The sequence below is a fragment of the Dipteris shenzhenensis genome, chromosome 19, assembly GCF_047967505.1.
Source record: "Dipteris shenzhenensis isolate YYH24624 ecotype China chromosome 19, Dip_SZ_1.0, whole genome shotgun sequence".
NCBI classification, from domain to species: Eukaryota; Viridiplantae; Streptophyta; class Polypodiopsida; order Gleicheniales; family Dipteridaceae; genus Dipteris; species Dipteris shenzhenensis.
The window spans coordinates 14930751-14950650 of NC_141614.1; the positions used below are offsets into that span (position 1 = coordinate 14930751).

A 19900-nucleotide genomic window follows, 5' to 3' on the forward strand; every position below is an offset into this window, starting at 1 on the left:
TGGCACATTGATCCTCCCAGTATCCCAGAGCGGGATGCCCCGAGATGGCGCCTCTGGCTTTTGGAGGGTAGGCCCTTGAGGGAGGTCCAGTGGGATCTAGGAGAGTGGTTCTAGCCCTCCAGGGGCAGCCTTGCCAAGCAGGTGGACGAGGTGTCCTTCTTTTCCTACACCACGCGGATTGGCAGGAGGCGTTAGATGGACCCTTCGATTTGAACCCCTTCAAGGGAGAGGCATTGGGTGGCCCAGAGGGTGCCCTAGGAGGTCCCCGTTCTAGGTTTTGGACGTGGTTATGGTCTAGTTTGCAGTCGAGGAAGATCTCCTACTTCTTCAAGCTGGCCGCCCAAGGAGGCTTGCCCATCGGCCCATGGTTGGAGCAGATGCAAGTGGAGGGGTGCCTCTAGAGCTGCCATAGCGCAGCGAGGATTTGGATGGGAGCCCTCAGGATTATGACCCGTATGCAGAGCCTTTAGAGGGACTACACATGGGGGATGGTGGCCTGGTTGACCGAGGGAGGACACGCGTTCCAGATTGATGAGGTCTCCCCAGCTTACCGGATACAAGTTCAGAGCATTTAGAGGATAGAGCTCCGTGAGGCGGTCCCTCTTGATAGCATCGTTCCTCATTCTCCTCCAGAGGACAGCGTATGGGGGGTAGTAGCTAGTATCATGGCGTGGAACATTTGGGCTGCTCGATGGAAACTGGTGATGGGTGAGCATCCGGTTCTACCCTCGGCCACCTTGGTCACCATCTGGCAGGATATCATCTACACCCTCCACTCCACCTGGGAGCATGGGACCCCAGGCTCTAGGACGATTGTCACAAGGCGCGCTCGACTTTGCAAGGCTTGGCCTGCAGGAGTTTTTTACATATTCACTCCGCAAGGGATTCGCTGGTTGTATAGTTCCCCCCACCTGGCTGTTAGACCCAGTACCAGAGATCCCCTAGGCAGTTCGCTAGGTTTCTCTGGTACAAGCCGGTTTTTCCTTCTTTCAGCCTTTTTCCAATTTTCCCATACTCACAGGACCTTTGGGGCTGCTGTTTTGTATGAAGTCTTTCAAGAATTAATAGAAGGTTCCTTTCTTTTGTGCAAAAAAAAGAAAAAAAAGAAAGAAAAGGGAATGCCCACTCTAAAAAAATCCCGCATCCAAGTGGAGCAAGTAATAGGCATATCATCTATCTCCAACCACTCCATTGGTATGGCTGCATCAATCTACTAGATCCTCCCTGCACTCCCCTTGAGGTGACTCACCAAGTCAGCTTTCCTATCTTTTGACAGATTTTTGAATGCTTTCCAAGAACCCACAGGAGAGGCAGGGCCCCTCTCCCACCTGGACCACAGCATATAGTGAGAAGTGCCAAGTGGTGTGCCATGTCATAAAGTATAATGTCATTCCACATGACAGGCTGCTTATCAATCTCTTCCCGAGAGGAAGGGGAAACTCTCGGAAGAGTACTCCTGAAGCTAGTCCTAGCTTTTAGGATAGCAGCCATAAGAGGGCAAGAAGGAGACTTGAGATGGGCTGAGGTAAAGATCCATCCGGTGCTGCCTCTCCAATCTCCTCCTGCTAAGGGTATACATGATTGAATGCATCGAATGAAGAAGTCCTTCCACGGCTCTTGCCCCAGTAAAATTCCCCTCACCACCTTGTAGAGTAAGGCTCTGCACTGAGGATACGAGCTCCTGCGAGCTTCCCCCTCCCCCTCCGTACCTCTACCTCCCCTAGCCCCTCCTCCTCGCCTCGACCTCTCCCGCCCCTACCTCTCCGCCCTCACCTCCCCTCACCCGCCGCTGCCGCCGCGCCCTCCCTCGCCACCCCCGCCTCACCTCCGCCTCACCCTTGCCTGCCGACCTCACCCCCCCCTCGCACCTCCGCTCACCCCCTCGCACCTCCGTCTCACCCCCCCCCCTCACCGCAGCCTCTCCGCCCTCTCCCCTCACACCCCGCCTCACCCCCGCCTCGCTCCGCCCCCCCTCGCTATGCTCACCCCTTCGCCGCTCCATCCCCTCTCCCCTTACCCTTCTGCTCCACCCCGCCCCGCCACCACTCCGCTCACCCCCCGCCTCCCGTTTCGCCCCCTCACCCCTCGCCTTCCGCCCCCGCCCCCTCTCGCCTCTCCGCCCTTCCGCTCCACCCCCGCCTTCCCCTCCCGCCTTTCGCCCCCGCCCCCCCCGCCCCTTCGCTCCACCCTGCCCCTCCGTCCCACCCCTTCCCCCCGCCCCCCGTCCGTCCTCTCGCCCCACTCCGCCTCTCCCCCGCCCCCGCGTCCGTTCCCGCCTCCCCACCTCACCCTCTCTCCGCCCCCACTCCTCCACCCCGCGCCACCTCCGCTTCCTATCCTCCCATCCCGCTTCCTCCGCCCTCCGCCCTCCATCCTTCCCGCCACACCCAGGCCCCACCCTTCCGCTTCTACCCCTCCCCTTTTTGGGTGGCAGCCTCTTCCTCATCGGAAGCCTCGCAGTTTGTCTTGGCGGTATGGCGGCTCCCTGCCCGGAACCGGAGGCCCAGACGGACCCTCCCTCTCCAGATGCCTACCGCGTCATCCTGACAGAGCAACAATCATCTCGGGTTCAGGAGGTTGCCAATGACTTTGCCCTTACCTCTGTTTATGGCAGAGTCATTGGACATTCCCCCTCCAGATCAGCCATCAGGGACTGGCTCCAGTCCACTCTCATGCTAGAGGACGGCCATATTGAGGAGGTGGCCCTTATGGGAAGGGGCATCTTCTGGCTCAAACTCTCCAATGCGAAAGCTGCGAGCAACCTGATTGCTGGCTCCCCCACGTCAGTGGAAGGAAAGATTATCATGATAGTCCCGTGGTACCGTGGATTCAGCGCAGCGAATTTTGATGCTCGGTTCCGTATACCTCGCCATCCAGTGACGCTAGTTTTTCCAGGTCTTGCTGCTGAGCTGCGACCGATTGTCAGGGACCTGGGCCCCCACTTTGGCTGGGTTATGCACGACACTTTCGCCGATGCGGTGACTACGGCAGGAGCCCCCCGAGTCCGTGTGGCTGTGGCGGATCCTGCGACTCTCCCGGCAGTGATCGAGATCGTGACAGACGCCGGCAGCATCACCCAGAGCATGGTAGTCACCGGACAGCCAGGACAGTGTCTGAGGTGTCACGGCTTTGGGCACCTGGCGGCTGTTTGTCCACGCTTCGCCAGCTCTTCTCGGCCTCCCCCGCCCCCTCCCTCTCCGCCCCCTCCCCCTCCCCTCTGGGCAGCCGCGCCAGGAGGAGCAGAGGCAGCCGGAGCCTGGACCAGAGTTAGCTGGCGGCTGGACTGAGGTTAGAAGGAAAAGAGGAAAGAACAAGAAGATTTCTGATAAAGGCAAGGAGGCAGAGGTTACCCAACCTGCAGCTGCACCTCAGAAACCCGACAGGCAGCCGCCCCAGGGACCTGGGAGAGCATCTTCTTCGACGGTAGCCCGCCCTCCACAGCCTCAGGTCCCCCTCTCCTCCTCTCCCCAGCCTCTTCCCGCGCAGCCCCAGCCCATCCCCCAACTGCATCCCATATCTCCCGACCCGCAGCTTCAGCCCCCTCCTCGTCCTCCTCAGTCTTCTCCCCCTCCTTCTCAGCCCCAGTTCCAGATGCTTCCCCATCCCTCCCCCCCCCCGCCTCTTTCAGCTCTCCCACAGAGCTAGCTGCACCGATGGTTCCTCAGCCGAGGGCAGCCCCCGCTCCCCCTCCTCCTCCTCCTCCTCCGCTAGTCCCCCCTGAGGAGTCTGAGTTGCCTTTTCCCCAGCCTCCTCCCCCTCCCCCTCCGCTGGCAGGACACCCTGAGTCTACACCACCACCGGAGCAGGCTTCTCTGTCCGCCAGCCCCTCAGTGGCAGACTCTGACGGGCCTCAGCTTCAGGAGAGAGAGCTCCCCCGCGACTTTTACAGATCTGGCCCCTGGGACTACTTGGATGTGGCCGACCTCGGGACCTTTCCAGCTTGCCTCGACATCAGTATCTTCCTGCTCCGCAAAGGGGCGGATGGGAAGATAGCCGCCTTGGCCCCTAGGGATGGCCCTAGCTTTGCTTTCATGTTCCTTAGCGACGGCACCGAGACCTGGACAGACGACTCGGTCTGGGAGGCTCTCAGGGAGCAGACGCATGCTCAGGTTTGCTCCTGGATTGGGCCGTCCAATGGGCAGCTTCTCGAGACTCAGTGGTCCGAGGGTGACGTGCGCCTGCGGTGGCGTTGCGCTGCCAAACGCTTCAGACTGATTGTGATCCTCAGGCCCCCCCTGTCTTGGTCCCTCCCCCAAGATGTCAGAGCCTGGACTCCTCAGAAACTCCGTGCCTTCTACGGGATGTCCACCTCAGAGATCTCGAGCTGGCTCGAGAAAGCTTTCGTTCATGGTACCAAAGGCCTCTCGCCTTTGCTGAAGGTGTTGAAGGACGGGCAGGACGACCCCGCTTCCCCCTCCAAACCTTCCCATAAGCGTCAGCGTCTCCACTCCGAAATGTCAGCTTCTTCTTCGACTTCGACCGCGAGCAGACAGTTGTTCGCAGCCTCCCAGTCCTCTCCATGAGCCTACACCTCGTTTCTTGGAATGTGAACGGGTTTCACTCTTCTGGCACCCGTGGTCCTAGGAAGCTCATTTTGAGACAGGAACTTCAGCCAGCAGTGATTGGTCGTTTGGATGTACTTCTGCTCCAGGAGCACAAGCTTTCTGCGGCTCACTCCCGTAGATGCGGGAAGATTCTCCCTGGACGCTTTCACACTTATTGGGCGCCCGCGATCGGCGCACTGGGGAGGAGTGGTGGTGTCTGTACCTCCGTGGGCGAGCAGCTAGCCCAGGGAGTTTTCGGTCATGGCACGTTGATACCAGGCCGTGCCCTTTGGGTAGGCCTGGAACTGGAGGGCTCCAGAGTTGGAATCCTCAACATTTATGCTCCCACAGATCTCCGTTGTAGAGCCACCTTCTGGAGGACACTTACAGGGATTCTCCCAGACATGGATTCCTGGATTGTTGGAGGTGACTTCAACAATCTGGAGACCTTGGAGGACCAGCAGGGCAGAGGACCGGAGTTTATAGGTATGTCTCAGGCAGAGCAGTCCGCTTGGGACTCTTTTATCTTTGCGACAGGAGGAAGGGACAGTTGGCGAGACCCGTCCTTCCGGCGTTGGCACGGGAGCTTGGACTTCTCGTGGGGCTTCCGCAGGGAAGGAGGCAGACTCCTGGAGAGGCTGGATAGATTTTATGTTAGTGATTGGGCCATCAGCAGAGGCGGTCAGGCGGGTATAGTTCCAGGGACGACACTTTCCGACCATGCGCCTGTGCTCTTATCATTAGACTCGGCAGCTCAGGCCCTTCCCCCCCGCTCATGCCGGATTCCCGACTCCATTTTCTCGAGGGAGGACGTGCGCAGCAGTACATGCAGTCTTTGGGACAGAGACTGGGGCGAGTGCGTGGATCTGGTTGATTCGGTGGCGCAGGCTTTGCAGGAGTCCAGCCAGATCTGCCAGCTCGCAGCCCTACAGGTTCGACAGGATTGGTGGGGTAGAGAGAGAGCTCTTCGGAGGGACCTCGCCTCCATTCAGCGACTCCAGCAGGCATCCCCGGGCTCGGAGGAGCTTCGGATCCAGGCCCTTCGAGCCAGAGCCCTTCTTGAGGAGACACTCCAGCGTCGCTCAGAGTTTTCCTATCACGCCTCTCTCTCCTTTTGGGCTCGGAAGGGTGACCGGATGTGCAGGGAGTTCTTCAGGACGCATGGCCAGAGAGCTGCAGGTGATCAACTTCGGAGTCTCAGGACAGCGGAGGGACACATCGTTACGGATCCGGGAGAGGTCTTGGGGTTGGCCACCGACTTCTACAGGACCCTTTTCCAGCAGGAGCCGCTTGCCCCTCGTACTCGACGTGCCCGTGAGGAGGTGTGGAGGCACATTCCATCCCTGGTCCAGCCTAGCATGCAGGCGACGTTGTTGGCATCGTTCACCACGGATGAGATGCTGGAGGCCTTGATGGCCATCGATGGACAGAAATGCCCAGGTGAGGATGGGCTATCCAGGGCATTCTTCACCTCCTTCTGGGACCAGATCCATCAGCCCCTCCTAGCAGCTCTTCAGAGGATTTTCAGCAGCGGTTATATGCCAGAGAGCCTCTCCTCGGGACTGATTCGCCTCATCCCGAAGGGAGGAGATAGACAGGAGATCCATCAGTGGCGCCCGATCACTCTCCTTACCACTGCCTACAAAATCCTCGCCAAGATGATCAGCGCCAGAGTTCGGCCTCTACTCCCAGACCTCATTCATGACACTTAGACAGGCTTTGTCCAGGATCGCAGTATCCTGGATAATGTCTTCACCTTTTCACAGGCGGCGGAGTGGGCTCAGCACAGCGGATCACACCTTGCCATCCTCCTTCTCGACTTTGAGAAGGCCTACGATCGAGTGGACTGGTCCTTTCTGGAGGGGACTCTGGAGCGGCTAGGTTTCCCAGCAGGTTGGATTCAGGGTATTTCAGCTTTGTACAGGACAGCTTCTAGCAGAGTCATCATTGGAGGCAGGATGGGTGAGCGTTTTAGCTTGGAGAGATCAGTGCGTCAGGGCTGCCCCCTTGCTCCTTACCTGTTTCTCTTCTTCGTCGAGGCTATGACTTACTACCTTCGGGCGAGGTCTACAGGGATTAGGGGTGTTCGCCTTCCACTCCGGGAGGACACGGAGCTCTTGGACTCGGATTACGCGGATGACACAACCCTGTATGTCCAGGACGATGAGATGATGCTGGAGAGGGTGAGGATGGCCCTGGAGGTCTTCTGTTCGGCTGCTGGAGCGAAAATCAACTGGAACAAATCAGTTGGTTTTCTCACAGACCCCGGGGCGTGTTCTCAGTGGGGGAGGTTTTTGGGTTTCAGGTGGATCCCATGGGGACAGACAGCTAGATACCTTGGTTTTCAGGTCGGCATGGACATCACGCCAGCACAGCAGTTTCTCCCGGTGCTAGATTCCATCCGACGGAAGCTGGCTTTCTGGAGCACTGCTAAGCTTTCCCTTGCAGGTCGTGCCCTGGTAGTCAACCAGGTCCTCCTAGCCACGGCTTGGTATGTGGCTTCCTGTTGGTGTTTCTCGAGATCCAGTGTGGCACAGCTTAGGAGGCTGGTTCGGAACTTCCTCTGGTCCGGGGAGGATGGCCTCAGAGATACCAGAGCCAGGGTTGCTTGGCAGACAGTCATTCTTCCGCAGGCTGAGGGTGGCCTGGGGATCATCGATCCCGAGCTTCAGAGTCAGGCCTTGTTAGGCAAGCTAGTCATCCGCGGTTTGACCCCGGGGGGGCAGACGTGGAAGATGCTATTTCAGCAGGGGGTCGGTTCTTGTGTCCCGCACCGAGGTGGAGAGTGACTCCCGTCCCTCAGGTGGATCTTCACTTCTGCCCCGCTCACTCAGCCCCGCTCCCCACTCGTTCGTAGCCTCCTCATGGTTTGGAGGCGGCTCCGCCTCAGTCTCATTCAGTCCCCTCCTAGCTGTCAGGAGGAGATCGATCGCCAACCGCTTATCTGGAATGATCAGGTCAGAGATGCCGAGAGCCTTCAGTTGGGGGAGAGATCACATATCAGGTGGGATGGTTGGATGAGGGGGCCAGCCCGGTCCCTTCGAGTTTGGAGGGACACGTACAGACTTTTGGAGACGGCTGATCTCGCAGACGCAGCTGGAGGTGCACGTGGAGCCCAGGCGAGACGCACGGAGATCGACGGCGCGATCCCAGCTGATTGGTTGGTTCCACCTGAGCCTCAGATCCTCATGCCTGGTGACGACCGTTGGCTGGGACAGTTCACCCCCCGTGGCATCCCATTGGTGGTCGCAGGACGTACGGACGACTCCTCTATTTCCTTCTTCGCGGTTATGGGGGATGGACGACTCAGGAGAGAGGATGCGCTCATCGACCCCCTACTCCCATGGCAGAGGGTTCGGGTCGTAGGCCTTTTGGGGAAGGTCTGGCGTACCGATCCTAGCATTGAGCAGGATCAGATGCAGCTTTGGCGACTCTGGCTCTGGGAGGGGCGGGCCTTGTCAGAGCTTGATTGGGACCCAGGAGAGTGGAGTTGGCCAGAGATTGTGACAGGACAGGGGCCGACCTCCTTCTTTGCCTACAGCACGACTTTGGGCAGGCGAGTTCTTGGGTGGATGCAGAGCCGCCCCCCCACCCAGCGGCCCAGCTGGTATGCACAGGGTATTTCCAGGTTCTTTTTGCAGGCCTTCTGGAAGGCCTTGTGGGAGAGCTGGCGGCCGCGGAAGATCTCCTACTTCCTGTGGCTTCTTGCCCACAAAGGTCTTCCAGTGGGGAGCTGGTTGCGGCAGATAGGCCAGGACGGACGCTATCAGATCTGCCATGAGGATGAGGAGTCACCAAAACACTGCCTGTGGAGCTGCATTCGCGCCCAGGAAGTGTGGAGGTGGACTTTCGGGATTCTTACTCGCGCAGCACCGGAGCTAGGTTTGATCACTTGGGGCGCGTTCTGTTGGTGCAGCACCGCACCTGGTCTTCATCACTTATTCGAGGCATGCCAGCAGGACCCCACTTTCCTTATCACACAGGGGACGTGGGGGCCGCTCGAGGGTATCCCGTAGCACCTAGCAGAGGCTGATACAGGAGTTCAGGAGAGGCAGCCAGTCTGGGAGATTATTAGCAGCATCGCAGGGTGGCACATTTGGACCTCGCGTTGCGCGCAGATCCTCGGTGGCACCTCCTTATCGACTGCCCAGATCATGACTGATATTTGGAGCGAGATTATTCATACCCTCAGAGGCCAATGGGACCAGATTCAGGGAGATTCCCGGGCCAGTCGGGAGAAGCGGAGACGCTTCCTCCGGGCTTGGGACACACAGGGCCTCTTCTTCGAGCAGACTTCGCAGGGCCTTCGGTGGCGCTACTCACCACCCCGATGGCTGTTCACTCACACTCGCCTTATCCCTCCGTGAGAGAGTGATTTATTTTTGTTACCTTTTAGGGCTGTGTCCGATTTGTGAACGCAGCCCGTCAGCTACAAGCTGACCTTTTGTATCTTGCTCTCGAAGTAATATAATTAGCACTGTTTTTTCGGCAAAAAAAAGAGTAAGGCTCTGCACTGCAAGTACAAATGTTAAGACCCCCTTCCTGAGTGGGGAGAATGATTGTACCCAAGCCACCTTGGCTATAGTATCTTCCATGCCATCAAGTCCACTCCAAAGAAAGTTCCTTATAGGCCTTCTGAACTGAGTGATACAATCCCTATCACGGCTCTAACAAGAGCAAACAAACCAACCTGTGAGAAAGGACCTAATTGCAACCACTACTCTGGATGCTAAGTCAAGTCTGGTGGAACTCCAAAAAAGGAGTCTCATTGCATGTCGGTAGTTTGCTTATGGGGTTGCAGACAGGCGAGGATAGTTTGGAAGGGGGTTGCCAAGATTTTCAGTGCTTTTGTAGCCTCTCTATTCTTTATGATCGAGGCTCAGTTGCTTGACTTACTCTAAAGGGGCCTCATGATTCTACAAGAGGCATGGCTCTTCATGGGCTTTCTCAATCCGATGCCACATAGTGAAGTCATGCTCCTTGGATATTGTCCCTATCTCACCTTTCAGAGCTGTGCATTCTTGTGCGGATTCCTCCTAGGAGATACTGGCTAGCATATCAGCATGGCACATTTGGAGAGCCAGATGCATGGAGGCTATGGATGGATCTCAGGTTCACCCTGCTCACACTCTAGCCAATATTTGGATGGATACTATTCATACTCTAATGGCCATTTGGGGCACCATGCAGGGTACTTCTCAAGCAGCCACTGCTAGGAGGACTATCTTCCTTAGAGAATGGAGGGGTTCTCCCTTCTTCTTAGAGTTTTCTACAAGGCTGAGGTGGCATTTTCAGCCTCCTCCATGGCTTTTTTCTAGCTCTTTTTGAGGAGCTTTTTCTCTCATGCTTTGCATGAAGTATTCCCACTTTTGAGCTTTTTCTTGCGAGTTTCTTTCATACTTAATAGAAGTCTTTAATTGAAAAAAAAAACCTGGCAAAGACAAGTGTCACTGCTTCTAATGCGATGGGGACTATGGAAGATAAGTCTATGGCAATTAGGAAGCTCCTTCACTACAAGCCGCAGAATTCAAAGCATGGAAGTAGCATAGTCAATGAGTGATTGCCATCATCGGCCTTGCACTTTCCGTCTCTCTGATACACCATATTGAGTGGCCAACTGAGTCTGTGGAACACGCAGAAGAAAATAAAATTACCAATTCTAAGGCCTTTCTAAAGCCTAAATTTTATGAGCTTAATATGTCTGATAGTGATGAGATCGGTGTCATTTACTTGCAATGTACTCCATCGTTAATTGACTCACAAGTCTTAAAAGTGATCCTGATGATGAGAACAAGATGGCGGTCCTAATCAAGCGTAGGAAGAATGTAAGTCTTCCCTAGAAGTACTTATGCATCAACCGCATTTGAGGATATAGCGGCCTTATTGCTTAAAAAAGATCGTAGAGACAAAGATGAAAACATTAGCAAAGATGGATATTGCCCTTGCATCTTCTTCAAAATGGAAAGATGGAAATAATATTTAATGCCGATACTACAAATGCTTTTGTCACAATGAATCATTTTTCTTCAAAAAGGGAGAAAAGGAGCACCAAGAGCATCATGCTAATCTGGTTGCAGAAGATGAAGAAGGAAAACCAATATTGAGACCTTTAATGCATTGTTCAAGACCTCAATCTTCAGAATGTAGGTTGTGTTTTCTAAGTTCTCTATTTATGTATGTGTCAACAAGGGCTTTCTGCCCTAGCTACTCTTCCCTAAAATATGATTGTACTTGTGTTTTTTGAGTGTCTTGATTTAATAAAAGGCTTGATTGTATTTGTGTGTGCCTCGAGACTTTGTATTAGTTAGTTTTACCCTAATTAGGAGTCATGGGGGGTGATGAACATCATGATGATCTCAGCTGTTGGTTGCAAGCTGGTTGTCCCTTTTTCCCCCCCAAGAAAAAACAACTTTCTATTAATGCTTGAAGAAAATCAGCCATACAAATCAGCAATTCATGTGGCATAAAACAAATGGAAATGCACGGGCTACTATCAACCATCTTGTTTTCAGAGAACCCATCTGACTATGGGGAGGGCCCAACAACCAAGGTGGGGGTCTAGACATACATCGAGCGAATACCTCGATCTATGAATACATAGAAGACACATGCAACCTTCCTAGAAATGCACCCATCTCTCAATGATCATTCGAGATCCCGACGTCCCGTGCTCCCATATGACATGGAGGGTGTAGATAATGTGTTGCCAAATGGCAACGAGGGTGGATGTCGGGGGGAACCTAGTGGCCTCCCATCACCATGTGTAACGGGCAACCTAGTTGTTCCAAGCAGTGATGCTAGAAACCGCTCCCAAATACTATCCTCCAAGAGTCAAATCTGGTACCTTGATCTGAAAGACCCTCTGTCCCTAGATCCTTTAAGCGAGTGGCCTCCTATCACCAAGTGTAACAGGCAACCTAGTTGTTCCAAGCAGTGATGCTAGAAACCGCTCCCAAATACTATCCTCGAGGAGTCAAATTTGGTACCTTGATCTGAAAGACCCTCTGTCCCTAGACCCTTTAAGCTAGTGTAGCCATGTCAATGGAGAAGGCGTGACCCCCCTATGTTAGCCAAGTTTCCATACCCTAGGTGAAGTCCCCCTGCATCTTCTATATCCTAGCTACAATTCAGAGGACCCCTTGCCAAATCCTTTGTCTAGGCTGCCTCCAATTGGAGGTGGCCAATTTGCCAAATCCTTTGTCCATTTGGAGGCGACAACCAATGCATGTTGTGTACAAGAAAAAGGGTACCTCAACACATCTCTCTGAGTGCCCTATGCTGAAAGGCCAAAACCACTAACCCAAATCCATTGTACCTCGCAAAAGATTTGGGCCTCTCACAACCAAAGGCGCCACTATGACACATCCTGACCCAAAGTGACTATAGTTGGGTCTACGGTCCGATTGTTGCCCAAAGAGCCCACTACTCTAGTCCTCTGCACTTGATTAGGTCCAAGGTCCCATCCAACTTGGATCTCCATCTGACTCTAGCTAAAGAAGCCCCCCCTAATGATTGGGACGGAAGGATCAAAGGGCTTGGTGCAAATATTGAATCTTGAGAGCACCCTTGTACTAGAGAATTGTCCATAGTAGGTACAGAGGAGTGTAGAGATTTATACAATGATAGGGTGGTGTAGGGTAAACTAGGACTTAGTCTATTTAAGAGTTTTTGTGTGCTCTAGTACTTGGACTGTATATACCAAGTACTTGTACTTCATTTGGTTGAACCTTTCAGTTGGAGTTCACTTGTATTCACTTCTTGTTCTCTTGTGTTCACAACTCTTCTCCATTCTTGTTCCTACATGTGATATCAGAGCTAGTCCTTCCAACCTTGTCACTTGCTTCCCCGTTCTCCCACATGCTCCTGTTGCACTTCTATCGTGGAGAAGAAGCTAGTTCTTGCTAATCGACTTCTCTTTTGGCTGTCCTGAGCTCCCACGAGCTTCACGTGATCTCGAGCTTCAGTTTTGTTGCGAGATTTTGCACCAGGAAGCACTCCTCAGCTGGGTGACTTCATTTTGCGTCGTGTGTGCATTTTTTCCCGGCAATTTTGGATACCGAAAGTTTTGTAGCTGCGTCGGGAAACCCGGAGGAGTTTTGAGTAGTTATACTGAGGTTTTACCCCCCTTTCGGAGCTGTTCACTTAGAATTTCATTCTGAGAAACAGATCAGAAGATACCAGAAATATCATTATCGTTTTGCTGATTTTTATTGATTTCCGTACATTTCGTTGCCCACAGCCCCGGACAGCTGCCTCGCCATCCGTACAGCCGTACACCTTGACTTTGCAGCCCGGGACCAGCTCTTGCTAACCGTACGCCTCGACATTGCTGCCCATTGCCTCTCCAGATTGCCATTTTCCTCTCCAGATCACCATTCCTAGCTCAGCTATTTCCTCTGCTCCATCTCTTGATCTTTGTTTGAGCTCATTTTCAGCCTCTCCCAGTTGGTTCTTGCAGATAGCATTGCACAAATGTCTTGCAAATTGCATTGCACAAGTGTCAGTGCATTTGGGATGGTTTTGGACTGCACATTAAGTGCAAATCATTGCTCAGGTGTTGTGCATTTTGGAACCTTGTAATTTGATGCACTTTTGGATGCCTATTGAGCAAGAGTTTGCTATTGCGTTGTGAGCCACTGTTTGGCTGAGATACAGACTAATTTTGGGGGCAAAAGCACATTGCATTTGAGCCAGTGATTTGGCTGTGGTTGAGGACAACTTTTTGGGACAGAAATATAGTGCTTGATTGTATTTTGTATCCCGGAAGGGATTGAGGTTTGAGAAGAATTTTTGGGGCAGATTAATTGCTATTTCAGACCAGCCACTGTCAGTGAATGCCATTGCTGTGATTGCATAGCAATTTGTGGTTTTTCAGTTGTCCATATGCTGTCTTTTCCTTTGCAGGTACACTTGCAATTATTATTGAGCTTGCAATCATGTCTCTCAATGCGAATTGTGGCACCATGACTGAGGCAAATGAGTTAGATGGACCCAACATGCTTTGTGGTCGTTTACACTCAAGAATATCTTGGTTGGAAAGGGCTTATGGGACATTGTGAATGGGGATGATACTAGACCTGGTGCACTTAACTCTAGTGCATCTTCCACTACCACTCAGGGTTCTACTACCACTACCCATGTCGCTCCCACAGAAGATCAGAGGAGGTTTGATCGAAGGGATGCCCAAGCTTTGTCTTTGATTGCATTGTCTGTGAAAACACACATTAAGTCCACTATCAAGTCTTGCAAGACTTCAAAGACAGCTTGGGATAGAGTGAAAAGTATGTGGAATGTGAAGAATGAAGCAGAAGCATTGCCTTGCACAAGAAGCTCAATGACTTGTCCATGCAGGCTCATGTTATGTTGCAAAGATTATTGACATTCGAGATGAGCTTGCAACTATTGATGAGGATATAGAAGACAAGAAATTGGTCTCTATCACCCTCAATAGTCTGGCACCCTCATATGATACGTTTGTTACTTCCGTGACCATTATGCTCAAGGCTGCTCCACTCAGTTTTGAGGAGTTAGTTGGCTTGCTCTTACAGAAGGAAAACAGGATTCCAATTCACCCCATTCCTTTGGTCAGAGTGAGCAAGCACTTGCCACTTATGGAAAGGGTGAATTTCAGAAAAATACCAGCCATGCTTATCAGCCCAGAAGGAGGGGAATGCAAACACAAATGCAGGGAATGCAGATAAAGGTGCAAAGGTGAAGAAAGGCAGATGCAATTATTGTAAAAAGCTTGGTCATTACATTGCAGAGTGCCAGAAAAGGATTGCCAATGAGAAAAGAGGCACGGCACAAGTAGTAATTATGTGGCACCAGCTGAAAATGCCAATGCTTCACCATCTCATGCAACTTTGCACAAGAAGGCAAGGATTATGCGTTTATTGCATTTCAGAACAACTTTGGTGCCAGGGGAGATTTAGTTGCACATGATGCTTCTCTTGCTTCATCTAGGGATTCTTCATTTGCTTCCATAGATACTTGGTATCTAGATAGTGGTGCATCGAAGCACATGACTCACGGGAAAGAGTAGTTTGAAGAAATCAAACCTGTTCATGGCGGAGAGGTTACTTGTGCCAATGATGCCACTTAGGACATCACACGAGTGGGAGATGTTCCCATCCTTTTGGATTCAGGAAAGAAAAAATATATCTGTGATGTCTAGTATGTTCCTGACTTGAGGAAAATCTTGTTTCAGTTCCATCCATGGCTCATGATCAACACATGCTTGTGGAATTTCAGGATGATTAATGTAGGATCAAGGATCCAAAGAAAGAGTATGAGATTGTGGCTACAGGCTCTTATGAGGCCAGCATGGGTCTTTACAAGCTTGATGCTCAGCCCTATAATCAGCATGTTGTGGCTGTCTCTTCTGCTACTCCAGGTGATTTATGGCATGCCAGGTTTGGTCATGCACATCACAGAGCTTTGGCATATCTGCATAATCATAATATGGTTGAAGGATTGCCAAAATTACAACAGCCCGCTCAAGAGGTGTGTGAAGCTTGTGCTCTTGGAAAGTTGCATCGCCTGCCGTTCCAAAAGGATGGTCCAGGTTTAGTAAGAGCACAAAGGGTGTTGCAGATTGTGCATAGCGATGTTTGTGGACCAATGAATGTCACAACCCATAGAGGGTATCGGTATTTTATCACATTCATTGATGATTATTCTAGGTTCACTTGGCTCTTTCTCATGAAAAGAAAATCTGAAGTGTTCAATTGGTGTAAGAAGGTCAAAGCATTGGCTGAGAACCAAACCAATTCTAGAATTGGAACACTTAATTATGACAATGGGAGAGAGTATACTTCACATGCTTTTGAGGGATACCTGAAGGAGCATGGCATAAAGCATCACAAAATAGTACACGCCTCAACATAATCCAATTGCAAAGAGGAAGAACATGACTCTCATGGAGATGACATGGTGTATGCTGAATGTCAAAAGCATTTTGGGGTGAAGCAATTGTTACAACCACATATATTCAGAATCGCTGCCCTACACAAGCATTGGGGCATTTTATGGGTACAAGCATTGGTTGACAGGACGCCTTTTGAGGCATTTTATGGGTACAAGCCCAAGGTGAATCATTTCAGAGTATTTGGGTCTATTGGCAGTTGCATATGCTTTGGTATCGGCTGAAAATCGATCCAAGCTTGATGACAAAAGCATTAAATGCATCTTTGTGGGGTATAGCACTGAAAGCTGAGGCTTTAGGCTTTGTGATCCAGCCACAAGTGTTCACAATTCTTCTCCATTCTTGTTCCTACAAGGAGCTAAGACTCTGTGTAGTCCATCCCTCCAAGACTGGGGGATGATGGAGTCTATCTCTAGCATTCACATGCTTGCCCTCCTGAAGAGAGAGAGGGCTCTTGCAGGTGCCTCTATCTCAATGGGAAGACAACTCCATGATTGGTCGGGCCACTATCCCACTACACCCAACCAATATGCAACAATTGCCCTAGCATGAAGCCCTCTTGATCTCGAACCTCCAGATGCCAAAGAAGGACTTGGTACTAAAACTTCTCATGACACCATAGGCTCGCCCGAACGAGTCCCCCAAACGGACGCTGCCAAAGTATATGCAGGTTCCTCATCAACGGTGAGTCCTTCCTATGAGGGGGCCCTCTAAGAAGATCCACCAATGAGACTGCTACCACTAGCCTTCTGTGTGGGTGAGGTTTCTAATAAACCCTCTCTGAAGCAAGAGCTTCCAAGGCTCCAAGCCTGGGGTGAGACCACACACTATTAGCTTGCCGAAAAGGGCTCTGGTTTGAATATCTGGGTCTATGATGCCAGGTCCTCCCTTTGTCTTGGACAGGACCACCATCTGCCTGGGGACCTTGGCTCTAGTGTTTCTCGTGCCATTTGATCCTACCCACAAGAAGTTGCACACCAAGCACCTGCGTTGTCCCATGTGTCCTCTATGAAAACACCATCATAAGGATATTAATCAAGCTGTGGCCAACAGGACCTGGTTGGCCACTAGGGCCTACCCTGCTAGGGAGAGTTTGGCCGAGCTCCAATACAAGAGCTTGCGGGTCACACTCTCTAGCACATGAGCAATCTACTGCTTCGCTGAAATGTCAATGCCAACTTGGTAGCCTAAGTATCTCATGTTGGACCTTGTGGGGTCCAACGAGATCCAAGAATGGCCCCCCATTCCACAATCTCTTGAACCTTCTTAGTCACCTTGCATCTAGAGCCAAGATAATTGGACTCTAGCTCTAGTGAGGAAGCTGACTGATTTGGTCCAGTTGATCTTGGCCTCAAATGCTTGGTAGTACACCTTGATGACACCACAGACTCCCTGTATCTGTAGTGAGACCCAAGTGAATGGGAGTGGATTGATGCAGGTAATCAATCCATGAGCCTTAATGCCAGGAAATTTCAGATTAGAGCTAGAGGCTGGAGACCATCCAGAGTACCTCATTGGGAGAGCTTTTACATCACTCAGGATGTGCAGAGGTCTTTTTGGAGAAGGCTTTGGAAATCCCTCATGGACAGGAATGTCACTGTTTTCTTTTGGCTCTTTATTCATGGAGGGATTGCAGTAAATCTTTGGAGGAACAGTTTTGGAGCTGACCCTCTTGCTCCTGGTGCTTGAGTCTTGTTAAGTCTATTCAGCATTGCCTCTAGGATAGCAGACAAGCTAGGATTATTGGGCTAGGATTGCAGGACTTTTGGGCAGGTTTTGTTCTTCTACTTTGTTCATTATTTGGAGCTCCGTGGCCTGGCTTTCTTTGATAGGGCCTCAGGTTTTTTATGAGAGTCAGCTCTTGGATCAGTGCTGAGCAGAAAGGAATGAGCCAAGATAGAGAAAGACGAGGGAGAATTTGCAGGCTGTCTGAAAAGGACAGCCTGGTCTTCAAAGAGCTTGGAGCTCTCGAATATGGGGCTTGTGAGCCACAGAGGGAGCTGTGGAAGCAATACACATAGGGGATAAGAAAAGGCAGACAAATTGGAAAGAGACCACACAATGTAACACAGTGCAGGAGAGACGATCAAAGAAAGCGGCAACAATGGAAGGGGAAGTTCAAATAGCTGACAGAAACGTACCCGTGCAAAGAGAAGGCTGTAGGTGGGCTGTAAACTGAGTCATAAATGTGTGAGAAAAGGGGAAGCTAAGAGAATGGTGAAGAAGATGGAGTCTCAGGTTTGACTAATGAATCATTATCTCTGTTGTGACTGTTCTATATTCCTAGAAGACGTTGATGCCTTGTTTATTTCTGAAGAACAGAGCTGTTTCATGCCTGGTATAACTCTGGTTTGATTGATTAAAATGACAAATTTGATGCCACATATTAGCAGTGCCATTGAGTGAGTGGTGAAAATGGTTGAGTTCACTTTGTGAAGTTCAATGATGCTGATCAGGTGTATGGCTATCGAAGGTCACTTTGGGCTGAACACTTGCGAAAGTCTGAAAATTGTTTTATGGAGCCCTGGACTTTGGAATGCGTGAGGAAAGTGAGAGAAATTGCACAATTCTATTGGTCGCAATACACTGCCAAAGACCTGATAGAAATGGAAGGACATCTTCTGCCATACCCAGTTAAGGTGGAGCAGACTGGAACAGTTGTGCCGCTACCAGACTTCATAGAATTTCCTGATGTCGGTGGAAGGACTCTGGGATCTAGCTCAAGTTTGCCAGATTCTTTGACATCCTGAATTGTATACAGTCAATTGGTACTCTCTTAGAATGGACAGTTTCATGTACAAAGCTTTCCTTTTTTGTGTTCTATTTTGTACATTGAAGTTTTTATGTTTTGTGTTCTACTCTGCACATTGAAGTATTTATATTGTTTAAAAGACGCATGGATCACTTCCTTAATATATGTAAAGGGTGAAGGCAGAAAACGTACACTGGAAATGAACTCAGAAGGCCCCAAAATCCTAGAAACAACATAAACACATGTACCTTTTGATGCGTTTTTAAAAAATCCCATTTGGGGAAAAAGTACATCCTACAGGGCCCCAAAGGAGCCCATGCCGGTCTTGCTAGATCGGGGGAAATCTTTTGCACGCTTTTGGTCACGAGCTTTTGCGAGAGCTAAACAAAACCTATGAGCTTTTTTTGTTTTGAATGGAATATATCACTCTTTTATTTAAAAACCTATGAGCTTTTTTTAGAACCCCCCTCACACAATCTTTGATCCACCCCCCATGGGACGTCCACACACACACATGCACTATGACTCTTTTTAGGTGTGGGCAAAAATATCTCAACTCTAAAGAGACCAAAAATCCTACATTAAATGAAGGAAAAGTTTTCATGAACTTTTTGGCATCCTAAAAAGTGTGAAAACATTTTTCATGCACACTTATACTTAGGTCTTAGCCATATCTATGGATTACATGAAGACATTAAATTTATCTACATAAAGACATTAAATTTATCTACATAAATTCTAGATGCCTTTATGTGCATATATTAGTTTCTCCATATATCATGTTTCAATCCCTTTCAACAAAAACCAAACTTTTGATACATACATAATTTGTACTTTTGATACATACACAGGTACCTTCTGATGCATTTGAAAAAAATCCATTTGGAAAACAGTACATCCTGAACGAGCTAGCGTCGGCACGGGCTCCTTTGGGGCCCTACAGATTGTACTCTTTTTCAGATGGATTTTTTTCAAATGCATCAAAAGGTACCCATGTTTACAATTGTTTCTAGGGTTTCAGGGCCTTTTGAGCTCATTTCCGGTGTCCAAAAGTACAAATTATGTATGTATCAAAAGTTTTGACTTTTTTTAGAAAGGAATTGGAGCTTCCAATGGTTTTATGTGATGATTACTATACATTTATTCATTTTTGAAATAATTTCTTATTAAAACATTGATGGATTCATTAGAGGCATCAAGGTCACTAAAGACATCACTTCGTTGAGAGCGTTGATCCATGGCCTTCATTATCGTATATGTTGATGATGATGTGATCATGCTCATACTGGATTAAGGGTGTGCCAAATCCTTGATGATGCCAAATACTAGATTAAGAATTTTATTACCTTAATCCTTGATTGTAAAAGCATTATATACTACTTAGGAGTGATAGTAATGGTCATGGTGCATTGAGATTTATGTACAACAAAAACACGTCAACGAGACGTCAACATTGTCAAATTTTCTTTAAACATACCGATAAAGTATCTCGAGGATTTGTATGTGTGGGAGGGGGATATAAAAGAGCTCACAAATTTTATTGCCTTCTTTGACAATCTTGCAATAAAAACCTCATCGAAAAATCACACCCTGCTAGATTGGGGTTGAAGATTATAGTTATGGTTCTATTAGGGCCCTAGTTTGCTCTCCTTGATTGCTCTGAGGATGCACATGAGGAGA

General features: G+C 50.2%; 1 protein-coding gene across 2 annotated transcripts in view; it reads left to right on the forward strand.

Annotated features, from left to right (window-relative positions):
• The window catches only part of LOC147890138 (phospholipase D beta 2-like), a 124507-nt gene extending 106236 nt beyond the window's left edge, over positions 1-18271 (forward strand). The window contains exon 10 of one of the 2 annotated variants that reach the window (XM_087390179.1): positions 17925-18271. In XM_087390179.1, coding sequence (XP_087246305.1) covers positions 17925-18218 — 294 coding nt within the window. In that variant the 3' untranslated portion in view covers positions 18219-18271. The remainder of the gene's footprint in view (positions 1-17924) is intronic. The other variant, XM_087390180.1, reaches the window with a different exon arrangement.
• Positions 18272-19900: the final 1629 nt, after the last annotated feature.